Source organism: Hippocampus guttulatus, chromosome 15 (genome assembly GCF_054856545.1).
Source record: "Hippocampus guttulatus isolate MCC_2025c chromosome 15, RoL_Hgut_1.0, whole genome shotgun sequence".
Classification (NCBI taxonomy): Eukaryota; Metazoa; Chordata; class Actinopteri; order Syngnathiformes; family Syngnathidae; genus Hippocampus; species Hippocampus guttulatus.
This window is the reverse complement of record NC_141275.1, coordinates 10,500,510-10,513,288: the sequence shown is the minus strand read 5'-3', so window position 1 is coordinate 10,513,288 and position 12,779 is coordinate 10,500,510. Positions and strand designations below refer to the sequence as shown.

The following is a 12,779-nucleotide window of genomic DNA, read 5'->3' as shown; positions in this document are numbered from 1 at the left end:
ATTGATCTGCTGTACAGGAGCATTTCAATAACTTAATATTGCAGAAAACAATTTCTGTTGCTTGATCAAAATTATACGTGTATGATTGAGTGAAAGATTTCAAATTATTTAAACACAATTCACCACATCAAGAAAAAAAATCCATATACTGTATATACTGTATAAAATTAAACATTTCTATCAAATAAAGGTGCACAATTTTTTAAACAATCTTGCACTTGCGTTAGCCTTTTACATTACCAGGAAGAAACGAAATTAAAAAGTTCATCTGTTGAGATGGGTGAATCCAAAATGAAACATTACTGTACAGTATTAATTTGATGGGAAAAAAAAATCAGGTAAGGCTAGGCAAACTAATATATATATTTTTTTATTCTGTGTCTTAACAGTTTCCATAACGTAATTTCTATAACATAGGTGAGGTTGCAAGCTACAGAGATGAAGCTTGACAGATGAAGACAGAATTAGAAAAAAAAACAACAACAAAAAAAAACCCTATACACCTCGGATAGCTTGCACAGCTGCCCTGAGCAGAACTAGAAAAGAACATGTTATTAATAATCCAAAATCATCTTTTTGTAAATTTCTAACAAAACTGTACAAGCAGTTTTCCACATCATCAGCGCTGAGTAAATGCAGGAATATAGACTGCTAAAACAAGAACATATCACACTATTACAACCATCTCATCCTCATTTCTTTTTCTTCTTTTTCTTTGGAGGTCCTTGATCTGAATCGCTGCCACTTTCGGAGTCTGAGCTATCCGAGGATGACGACGACGAAGAGATGGAAGAAGAAGATGAGCTGTCGTCATCGTCGCTGCTGCTGCTGCTGTCATCGTCGTCTGAAGATGAGCTGGAGGAATCGCTGCTGTCTGAGGATGAGTCACTGGACGAGCTGCCCGAATCGCTGCTGCTCCCACTCGAGTCTTTAGCTCTGGGAGCAAGGTGGCACCAAGTAAAGGAAACACATCAATACCAACAGTAAAATGGAAGTGAAATCAGAAAGGAGGATGCAGTAGGATAGAGGTGAAACAGTATGAGAATGTCACATCGCAATTATGGGTATTACTACTATATTCCTAAAAGAAAATAAATCACCTGATACTCAAAGCATTTTCAATATGAAAATAACAAATAGTAACCCAATCTACCAGTTGACATTAGAAGTGTTAAACAACAACAAGCTGAGTGAGTTTTCAAACTCAATCCAACATTAATTATAGGGGACTCCAACAGCACTGTACATAAGAGCAAGCAAAAGTTGAAATATGTGGGCACTTCACACTCTCATCACTAGATGGCGGTAGCATATTTTACATCAAGACACTCAGTTCACCAGTTGTGTCCAAATTCAAAGGCAACTTACTTCTTAGTTTTCTTTTCACTGGAGCTTTGTTGTCCTGGTCTGCGGGGAGAAAGAAAACAGCTTGTAATTCATAATCACATATGTTCACGCATATTTCAGTATCAGAAATTTATCTCAGTGGGAGACAGCTCTACCTTTGTGTTGCAAAATGTGACGCAGCAGGAGTTGCCTTACCCAGTGATGCTCCTGGGTTGATTCTCAACTTCCTTCAGCTTTTTCTTCATCTCAACTGTTCTTGAGGGTCTATGCACATATTTCCGCTTCCCGGTACATTCATATGTCCAGTGTCCCATCTCCAAACACTTCTGACAACGCACGTGTTGTTTGTTAGCTTCCCTAAAGGTGACCGTAAAACAAGACATTGAATAAATAAGTAGTCTTCACTGTTTCCAATAGGGCTTTTGAATTGATGTATTTGTAACAATTAGAGTAGCACAGTGGCTTCTGCATTGACATTTTGTAAATAATTTCCTCAAAAGTTCTGAAGTAAAGTATGTACATTTCCACTCCTCTCTTACAATACTAGTGTAATTTATGTCAATTTTCTTCCTCTTATTTGAATAGATTGTTGCGACATTGGAAAAACAATACAGGAGAACGAATTAAAAAAGCATTACGCTATTTTTTGTTATGGCGTGACAGAACGAGGTCAAGCCATTTGTGTTTTAATGCAACGGCGTATACTGGGTTTGAATAAACATAGCTATAACACTGTACCCAAAATAGGAAACCGAATTGTAATATTATTTTTAAAATTAGGACGACGAAGCGATGAATAGGTGATGCTCTTCGTTTAAACAATGTTGAAAGACGCGGAAGACAGCGCAGCGTTTTGAGCTCCATTTGAACCCGGTAGCGTTGACATTTAACATGAACCATTTCAACAAAATATCATTCAGTATGAAAAAAAACCCCACAAACAGTCAAATTGTGTAAAGGGGTATTTTTGGATAATACTCACGCTTGCCGCCTGGCAATTATTCTATGCATGGGAGTCGCCATGTTGAGTTGTACTTTACTTCTTCGTTAGAAAAATGCAGCTCTAGTTTTAATGATAAAGTTTACCTTGCGTCCTCTTGAGCAAAGATAGTGTACTACACTTAACAATGAACAAGCCACCCGCATTAGCATTCTGAATTGGGTGGCATGCTGTTGCACTATAATGTACACAGTGCAATTGTATTAATTTGCATCTGTAGAATATCTGTGTCCATTGCATTGTATAATAGTGCATGTGGGTACTGTATTAAGTCTCACTTCCTTGACAAAATGTGATACGAAATTAGTGCCAGAACAATATACTGGATTCTATTATATTATAAAATATCAATTTTATTAATTGGAACAAAATCAACCATAGCTGAAACAAACTGCTGTACTTTAGATGAATTTACAGCATGACTTATTCAACTTAAAAATTAATTGGTTACATGTTCAAATATATGCATACTAATAACAGGACGTACTTGAAAATATTCTAGAAACACATTCGAGGACTATGGAGAATAGCAAAGTTGTCACACCTTTCGAAAGATCCAGAACGATGTTTCTGGAAAGACCCAGATCTCGCGCGACCTGGTGACGTGATTTGACGGAGACCGCAATTGAAACTGCAGACAGGCAAGCCAGCACAGATCGGAGCCACCGGTCAACGGTGAGGATTATGATTACAGGTTACTTTAACCCAATTTAACGGAGCCTTGAAACTACTTCGCTGCACTTTTGCGCCAGTATATAACCGGAGGCGTACACGTGTCTATTGTTAACACCAGTGTACTTAACGACTCAAGTGAAGTTTGAAGACTCGGCTCGGAGATGTCTGTGGTGGGATTTGATTTGGGCTTTCAAAGCTGCTATGTCGCTGTAGCCCGAGCCGGTGGGATCGAGACCATCGCGAACGAGTTCAGCGACAGATGCACACCGTAAGTACCTGTCAGTGAGTTATATTTCATGACAGTCAAAGGTAATTTATTTTGATTCATAGTTGGCCCCACCGGTGTTGGGGTAATAATGTTGCACGTGAACGCAGCGTTTTTTGTGACTCGCTGCTACTAGCTAAACTTGACTTTTAAATGCTTTAAGTAACTATCCCGGTTTAAAGTTTAAATGAACGCTGTTTTGTTTTTCCCAAATCTTACAACTGTCACATTCCATGAATGTGGTTACAGCTCGCACCGTGTTCGCCTTGTAACCACGTTCGGCCATTCGAGCTAGCTTTGTTAGCCAAGATCATAGTTTTTATTAACTGTACATTTGGAGGCTGAATTCTGGTTACCGCTGGCGGGCGGTGCGGTTCTGTATATTTGCGTTACTAACACTGGGTGGCTCAAGCACCGCCCAACTGGTGTGTTTTGTTGTGACATTCCGCGCTTCCAAGGTGACGACTGTAGGCCATGCTTGTTGGAAAATTCTAGCAATACTTACGGAAATAACTTCAGTGAATAGTATATTTTTGCTTAAAATCTTCTGAGATTTAGGCATTATTCTGTATTATTCGTCATGTCGATAATCGACACATTGTGATATTTCTTGATGCCTTTAGCCCTTTAAAAGTAAGGTAGCACTTTAAAAGTAAGATTATTTAGAATAATATTGTTTGACAATGTTTATGTAAATGTACATGTCAGTATGTATGATTACGTTAATGTACGTTTGTAACGTTTCAGCTTATTTGAAGCATGCTTTATTATGAGAACAGTATTGATTTTTTTAATTGAGGGAAAAATCTCTTAAATGTAATCGTAAATTAAATTGCTTCAGTATATACTGCACTTTTATCATGTAATATTTTAACCGTGAGAATAATTTAATCATGAAAACTGTTGAATTAACTCTGGGTGCTCCAGTTGCCTCCCACATGCCAAAAACATGTATGGTAGGTTGATTGGACACTCCCTCCCAAAAGGAATCAATGACATTGAGGACCCCCCCAAACATCCCTCTGGTCATGCTAGTGTAGATGACCTAAACATGTACTGTAACTCCTTTATGTTCTCAGGTCATTCGTCTCATTCGGGCCACGCAATCGATCCATAGGAGCTGCTGCGAAGAGCCAGGTGAGCATGTCCTCTGCCAGAACTACATACTCAGTGAACCGTGTCATGTTCATCCTTCACTCCTTGCATCCAGGTGGTGACCAACTGTCAGAATACGGTTCAGGGCTTCAAGCGATTCCATGGCCGGGCCTTCTCCGATCCTTATGTTCAGTCGGCCAAGTCCAAGCTGGTGTACGACCTTGCGCAGATGCCCTCTGGGTGTACAGGTATTAAGGTGAGATGTGCAAAATAACCACTTCCTGTATTTTTTTTCCCTGTGCGAAGGGCTTGCAAAAAATAAAATAAAATAAGACGATTCAAGAATGGCACAAAAATGCTGGACAAGAAAGCAACGTTAAGTGCAAGAACAATTTTTTTTCACAATTTAATACTGTTGAGGTACTATGTCCTGCATATCATACCAAATCTACAAAAAATAAAAACTTATGTAAGCGCAACTAAGACATGTTTGCCATCTAGCGGTGACTGATGATATTTCAACTTAAAATCTTCGCAGTTTGGGAGTTCACATATTTACTGAACCTGTGTATTTTGGATATTTCACTTTTTTTTTCTTTCCCGGGACGCTCATGATCTTGTATGCTTAATGAAACACTTCCTGAATGTCAGGTGATGTACATGGAGGAAGAGAAGTTGTTCAGCGTGGAGCAGGTGACTGGCATGCTGCTGACCAAGCTGAAGGAGACAGCTGAGAGCGACCTGAAGAAACCAGTGGCCGACTGCGTCATCTCTGTAAGCAACTATGCCTCATTACCACGATATAGTAGGAGTCAATTGAGTCACAAGGTCAAGCCACAAAAAGCCTTAAACTAAAATACATTAAAAAAAAAAACCACACATTTCCAAAAGTTGTAAATACATTGCTGGCTTTCTTTGTGGCTATTTAGCTTGGAGCGCTTTACATTGTTTATGTGAGTGTCAAGCCCAGGCTCTTCATTCATGTTTAGATTTATTTATTTATTGATTGATTGGGTTCTAGGCAAGTGGCTTACAGTCGCCCCTACGTTTTCACAAATCCGTTTTCTTGCAGCCCTCATTCTCCTCTAGGAAATCCCCGAGCTAAACAGACAAGCTCATGTGACTTTTCTCTCCAAAGGTTCCCTGTTATTTCACCGACATAGAGAGGAGGTCTGTCATGAATGCCGCCCAGATTGCCGGCCTCAACTGTCTGCGACTAATGAACGAGACCACAGCTGGTACATAAACACACACCCCTTTAGTCGTGTAATCTAAAGTTTAGGGTAGGCCAGCGTAGCTCATAAGACCTCTGTTCAGTGAGCATCTTTTGTTTGGCCTAAAAAAATATATACATATAACGTTTTTAAAAAGCGTGACACTTAATATTAATTTAATACAGTTTGACCCTCGGTTATTTCTATTTTTCTTTATTTTGTATGGAGGAAAATGGTTCACAAAGCTCTCTAATGAGTTGAGAGCCAAATATTTCATTGTGTAGCTTAAATGCTATTGTTGAATATGAATCACAAAGTCATGTATGCCGCTCTGGTATGACTACATAGTTTCACTGACATGCTGAAAACTTGATTGAATGCTTTTCCATACACACTCCCACAAACCTATTACAGTAACTACCAAGTCCCTCTCACGATTCAGTTGCCATTTTTTTTTGCCTTCTAGCAATGATTGAAGAAGCCTGTTCCATTTATTCGGGCATATTGTTCAGCAAAGTCCATTTAGGGCAGTGCAATGTTGCAATGATGAGCAGAGAGACTGCAAATTGTGATTGTCTCTGTATTGCAGTAACTCTGGCTTATGGCATCTACAAGCAGGACTTACCAGGTCCAGAAGAGAAGCCCAGGATAGTTGTGTTTGTCGATGTGGGCCACTCTGGTTACCAAGTGTCCGTTTGTGCGTTCAACACGGGAAAGCTGAAGGTGACTATTTAAGGATTGGAGCTGTACAATCTCGCAGACATGCTTAGCGGCCAAATATTATCTGCTCGTTTTTCCAGATCCTTGCGACGGCGTTCGACTCCGAGCTGGGCGGGAAGGACTTTGACGACATTCTGGTGAGCCACTTCTGCGAGGACTTTGCCAAGAAGTACAAGCTGGATGTCAGGTCCAAGCCCCGCGCGCTGGTGCGCCTCTACCAGGAGTGCGAGAAGCTCAAGAAGCTGATGAGCGCCAACTCGTCCGACCTGCCCCTTAACATTGAGTGCTTCATGAATGACATTGACGTGTCCAGCAAACTCAACAGGTGAGATACAAATAAACTCCATGTGTGTTAGCGTCATCCAAAATACTTCCCACCATTATTCGTCATAGTTACTGTTTTGTTTGGTGTCCGCAGAGGTCAGTTTGAGGAGAAGTGTGCGGGGCTGCTGGCCAAAGTGGAGGACCCCCTGCGCAGTGTCATGGAACAAGCTAGTGAGTGCATCACACTTTAATACTTGCTGGATTGTCCATTGTCAGCACGTGTACAACCAATGCGGTCAAATTAAGTAGCGATCAACGTTGTTCTCATCCTCTGTGTGCAGAGTTGAGGAAAGAAGACGTGCACGCGGTCGAGATTGTCGGCGGCGCCTCCAGAATTCCCGCCATCAAGGAACGCATCAGCAAGTTCTTCGGCAAAGAGCTGAGCACCACTTTGAATGCAGATGAGGCTGTGGTCAGAGGCTGTGCGCTGCAGGTACTGTATGTCGAAATGCAAGTTTTGGTTCCTCCCATACAGTTTGAATGGCAATCTGCAAATGTTCTTCCCCCTCTCAGTGTGCCATCTTGTCTCCGGCCTTAAAAGTCAAAGAGTTCTCCATCACGGACGTTGTCCCTTACTCGATCTCATTTAAATGGAACTCAGCAGCGGAAGAAGGACTGAGGTAAGATTTTTTTGTTTGTTTTGTATTGAATTGACATGCATTCATGATTGTCGAAAGTGTCACATTTGAACATGTTCACACATGGGCAGCATTTCGGTAACATGGTTAGCGTTATGGCCTGTCCGTTCTGAGGTGCTGGGTTCCAATCTCATTTGAGTTGATACGTTGTCCAAAAACATACAGTACATGTTAGATTCCCAGGCTCCAGCTCACCCATAAGTCATGATCATCACAAAATAAATTGGGTGGATGAATGTCCAAAATGTCATCACCATCTTGATTATTGACGGACATTTATACACCTACGAAATGTCCTCCATTCACCTTTAAAAAATGTGTAATAAGTCCAATAATAAATCTCTATTGCTGATATTAGACCTGGGAACCTTGCTTGCCATGATGAATTTTGGCAAATTTGTTTTTGTGGTTAAATTATGCATATGTATGTAATTATGCACACTGGTATATAGGTGACATAAATCTCAAGATAATGCCAAAAACACTTCCCTAAAAAGTGGGTAGCATGCAAATAGGAAGTTGATTTCTGAAACGTTCAAGTTCAAACTATCAAATTGGATTGAGCAGCTCTATTTGTGCTTTCATCCATGTGCACAAGAATATCCAGAGAAGTATTCTGTTGTTGTCTACAGCTATGCATTTCTACTTTATCCTCCACTCCCTGCCAGTAGAATAACATCCTTTTTGTTTTTAGAATCACATTCTCTTGACCTGATCCCGTCTTGTTCTTGACAGTGATTGTGAGGTATTCCCCAAGAATCACGCCTCTCCCTTCACCAAAATGCTGACCTTTTATCGGAAGGAGGCCTTCCTTCTTGAAGCATACTACAACAACCCCAAGGAGCTGTCGTACCCCAACACCTCCATAGGTAAAGTATGCCTGCCAGTGTGCTTCAACAATCACCCAAATTTATGATGAGGATGGAAATCTCATCATGCTCAGTTAATTGGCATTCCAAAATGGAACTGACTGGCTTCAAAGGTTTTAGCATGAGATTTTTTTTTTAAGGTTAAAATTATTTTTAAGTTTCACCACCCTTACAACACTCTTCGGGCATTTAGGACTTTTTCTAGCATCAAATGATGGCTGTTTTTAAGATCCAAAGTAGAATGCAAAGTTTGGAACGAAAAAGATTTGATGGGATTGCAGCCATGGTTAACCAGGTTGCTTGTGCAAATAAAATAATGCTGATAGTTTTTATTTGCATACAGTTTGAGAGGCAAAGGTGTTTCTTGGAGGTTGGATATGAATCATTGTGTGTCGAACATGGAAGAGAGGGGCTAACCATTTCCATCTCCTCCCCAAAGGGCAGTTCCTGATCCAAAACGTGGTCCCTCAGTCGTCGGGAGAGAGCGCCAAGGTGAAGGTCAAAGTTCGAGTCAACATTCACGGCTTGTTCGGCGTGTCCGGCGCTTCCCTCACCGAGGTGCTGAAAGCGACAGATGGAGAGGAGCCCATGGAGACCGACCAGACGGGGAAGGATGAGGAGGTGTGTGTCATATTGAGTTGGACTTGAGACAAAAGGTCTCTTTTACGCCCCCCCCCCCCCCCCCCCCCCAACACAAGCAGTGGCCCTCCTCGTTGAATGTTATGATGCCGCCTGAGAAGTTGCTTGGTCAACTTTGGCCCCCTACTCTGCGAGGGTGCCGTTTGAGCAGTACAATGACATGAAAAAAGAGGCAAAAAAACCCAGTGGCTTTTGCTGGAAGTGTAAAAGAGAGATAAAAAGACTCTTTCACACGGCCCATCTGCTCACACCTTGAACGTGCGGTTTTGTCATCACAATGGAATGTAGCAGGCAGGTACAGGGAGTTCCCTTTTATTCTCTCTAAATGCTTCCCTGGTTATTGAAGTTGTTGAGCAACCTCTAGCATGTAGTATATTGTTTTTATATTACTATATTACTTATTACAATCGGTGGTACTGCCATACAGATGGTCTTTTTCGTCCATTGATGCAGCCATGCTGAAAAGATAGCCAAGAATCATACAATCAGGTGTGCATTCACCTGGGTGATTGCATCACTGATGATTAGAAAGGTCTAATACTATGGAAATTATTAGCAAAGTCTTTCAGTGTCATGGCAAAAGATTTATGGTACTTATGTACCTCCTTAATGCTTAACACTGTTGCAGAATATCTGGAGGAGGTGGCTCACGTTTACATCATGTTTGCCTGTTTGTTGTTGTTGTTGTTGTATCAGAACAAAATGCAAGTAGACCAGGAAGATCAAAGAGCAGCTCCTGGCGGAGACAAGAAAGTTGACACAGAAGAGATGGAGGTAAAAGTTGTGCACTTGACTGTATGTGAAAACTTGATTTAAATAAAACGTAATTGGTACCGTGTCCAAGAAAAAGACGTCCAATCAGATTGCTCGGATGCCTGTAGAGGGTACAAACAACATCTGGGGCTTGCGATAAATTGGGATGAAGTTCCATCTTGAAAAATTCCCCACTCGTAATTTTCAGACGGCGACAGAGGAAGGCAAGCAGGAGAAAAAGAACGAGCCTCAGGCAAAGAAGCCAAAAGTGAAAACAAAGACGGTGGAGCTGCCCATCGAGACCAATTTGTACTGGCAGCTGTCCACTGATGTGCTAAATACGTTTGTGGAGAATGAGGTAAGGTTCTAAAAAGCACCAGGCATGTCCAGCCTGCACTCAAGAGTACTTATGCTTAAGGCAAAGGTTGGTCTTCATTTTAATAATACATAAATAAATACATGTGAATCTGACTCGAAATTTTTTCAGAACATGTAATCCTGGTTGGTTTCCATGTTTTTGTAATGTTAAAATAATTATTTCCTTAGGACACCATGTTATGCCCCCCCCCCCCCTGGGGAAAACGTACTGCTTTGAATAGAATTAAACACCTTTTATTGTCATTGCACGGTGCAGATACAACAAAATTGGGGAAAAAGAAAATGGAGGTTCCACTGTATGCCTTAAGTTTTTGCAATCTGCCTTTGTCACCTAAATACTTCTGAAGTGACCATTTTCATCATACACTGGTCACGTCTCATTGCGGTCATGTCTCTAGGGCAAGATGATAATGCAAGACAAGTTGGAGAAGGAGAGGAACGACTCCAAGAACAACGTGGAGGAGTATGTGTATGAGATGAGAGACAAGTTGTTCGGCCCCTTGGAGAAGTTTGTCACTGAAGCGGTGGGAAAATATTTTCAAAACATTTCTCAAAACTGCGTTTGTTTGATTCCAATTTTGCAGACTTGTCATTTATTGTATGTGTGTATCTACACACAGGATCGTGACGCATTCTCATTAAAATTGGAGGACACAGAGACTTGGCTGTATGAGGATGGAGAGGATGAAAAGAAGCAAGTTTACATTGACAAATTGGCAGAACTGAAGGTACCAGTATTGATTGAAACTATTTGTCAGCAATGACATTGCTTGTGATTGGTCCCTGGGTAACCAAAGTTACTTGATAAATAATTAAAAATGTCCAATAAAAAGTCTCATCTTGCCCACAGAAAATCGGGCAGCCTATTGTTGAGAGAGCCATAGAAGCTGAGGAGCGGCCGAGGGCGTTTGAGGAGCTGGGCCGGCAAATCCAAATGTACATGAAGATCATCAACGCCTACAAAGCAAAGGTAACAATCGACTAAGGCTGGCTGACAAATTGATGAATTCAAGCTCACAAGGACATGCGCTGCTTACACTAACATGATTGCAAACCACTGGGCTAGTTTGCAAAAGTACAGTGTTGCCTACTTTGTGATTTATTTGTTGGTTATAGTAACATTTTCCAACCTTTTCTATCAGGTTATTTCCCAAAGAATTTAATTCCTATCTAAAAAAAAAAAAAAAAGACAGCATGGCTGGAATCATATTCACATTGTTTTATTTTGTATGTGGCAAGAAAAGGAGCCTGGTGGGACACAATCATGGATTTAATTGTGCCTAATGACAAAGACATGGTGCACATTCATTTATAAGTGGTGAGGTGAAGCAGTAATTTATCTTCTAGACCTGTAACGACATAGCTGAAAATCGTAACAAATAAGAAGCAAACTTGTGTCCTTTTTTCTTTTTTTTCCAAGACACGGGTGGGAGATTGATTAAAATCAAAATGCTACTTAAGTTTGTCAGTGTGTAAAATGTAAAAAGGACTCATGTTACTATTTAATGACTCACGTCATCTCCCGTACAGGATGAGCAGTATGCGCATTTAGATGAGCTGGAAGTGACCCGCATGGAGAAGCAGGTGAACGATGCCATGGCGTGGATGAACAACAAGATGAATCTTCAAAATAATCAAAACCTGACACTGGACCCGGTGGTCAAAGTCAGCGAGATCCAAGCCAAGGCCAAGGTCAGGAAGCCATGGCCAATTATTTCATACCCAGTTGAACCTCCAATGTGGAATAGAATCTGTTCCATCTTGTGACTGTCATTGACATCCTGTTCTTATTTTAAAACAGTAATTTTGTCAAATAATGTTCTAAGTACCATTTGAAGCATTCCTTATTGTCACACAAGTATAATGAGAAGTTCTTGATATCAATTGTTGAATTTGTTTTATTTCTCCACAGGAGCTTTACTCGGCATGCAACCCCGTGCTGTCGAAGCCAAAGCCCAAGCCCAAGGTGGACCCGCCAAAGGAGAAGCCCGACAACGGGCTCACCAACGAGCAGGAGGGAACAACAGAAAGACAGCCCCCCAACTCGGACAAAAAAACAGACACGGCGCAGAAAACGGCAGAAAACAAGCTCCCCGAAATGGACATTGACTAACCTTTTGCGCCATTTTGCCCCGCTTATGTGGCACTTGTGAGGATCCAGCAGCGTTTCCATTATCAATACTGTACTTCTCATTGACTTGTTCTATTTCTTCATGACTACAGACTAGTGCATCTGTAATGGTCACACTCAGATACGCAAAGATGGTTGCAGGTCATTTGTCAAGGTAATATGGCGAGTTGAAGAATCTGGAATGTTTGCAGTTCAACATAACGTGCATTTTCATCCACTTTAAAGCAATGTTTTGTTTGTTTTGTTTTTTTGTATTTTGATTTAAAAGGACAGATGTGCTTGTACTGAGTTCCAACAACAACACCTTACTATCTTACAGTATTTCATTTGTTGTATGGCTTTTCTCATTCATTTAGTTGTATGATTCTTCACTGGTTGTGTTTTTTCTACATAATGCTCGCCGAGGTGCTGCTCTTGTTGCTAAGTCATCAAAAAAGCAAATAAAACAAGGACCATAAAGTGATATTTTTCATTTATTGAAGAGGAAATTATAACTAGATAATGGTATTTTTATTCCAGGGACCACTGTGGGAGTGGGTGAGAACAGAGAAAACCAACTTAAAAATGATACTTATGTGTTTTATATTCACAATTTAAGGTACTGTCTTGGTGTCTAAACATTATGAAATACCCCAAGGACCAAGAATTAGAACACGCCGAGGATAGAATGTTGGGGACACAACGAATTATGAAAAAAGAAAACCACTAGTTCCATGAATACACCTTTACCT

At 40.8% G+C, this 12,779-nt stretch overlaps 2 protein-coding genes across 3 annotated transcripts; one reads left to right on the top strand and one right to left on the bottom strand.

Moving 5' to 3' along the window:
• Positions 1–354: 354 nt before the first annotated feature.
• Positions 355–2,403, bottom strand: zcchc10 (zinc finger, CCHC domain containing 10). Its single transcript, XM_086130793.1, has 4 exons — positions 2,330–2,403; positions 1,543–1,704; positions 1,369–1,407; positions 355–936 (listed from the first exon to the last, which is right to left on the bottom strand). Exons 1-4 carry the CDS (start codon positions 2,368–2,370, stop codon positions 693–695), a joined length of 486 nt encoding a protein of 161 aa, XP_085986919.1. The 5' UTR covers positions 2,371–2,403; the 3' UTR covers positions 355–692.
• A 555-nt stretch (positions 2,404–2,958) lies between these two features.
• On the top strand, positions 2,959–12,511 carry hspa4a (heat shock protein family A (Hsp70) member 4a). 2 transcript variants are annotated; one of them, XM_086130573.1, is made up of 20 exons: positions 2,959–3,022; positions 3,141–3,290; positions 4,367–4,424; positions 4,498–4,638; positions 5,034–5,156; positions 5,521–5,620; positions 6,186–6,319; positions 6,397–6,641; positions 6,735–6,811; positions 6,922–7,073; positions 7,154–7,260; positions 8,014–8,147; positions 8,587–8,768; positions 9,483–9,560; positions 9,748–9,897; positions 10,316–10,441; positions 10,538–10,645; positions 10,768–10,887; positions 11,448–11,609; positions 11,830–12,511. In XM_086130573.1, the coding sequence occupies exons 2-20, from the start codon at positions 3,184–3,186 to the stop codon at positions 12,028–12,030; spliced, it is 2,505 nt and encodes an 834-aa protein (XP_085986699.1). In that variant the 5' UTR covers positions 2,959–3,022; positions 3,141–3,183; the 3' UTR covers positions 12,031–12,511. The 2 variants fall into 2 exon arrangements, with proteins under 2 accessions (XP_085986699.1, XP_085986698.1); XM_086130572.1 differs by having other exon boundaries at positions 2,978–3,290.
• Positions 12,512–12,779: the final 268 nt, after the last annotated feature.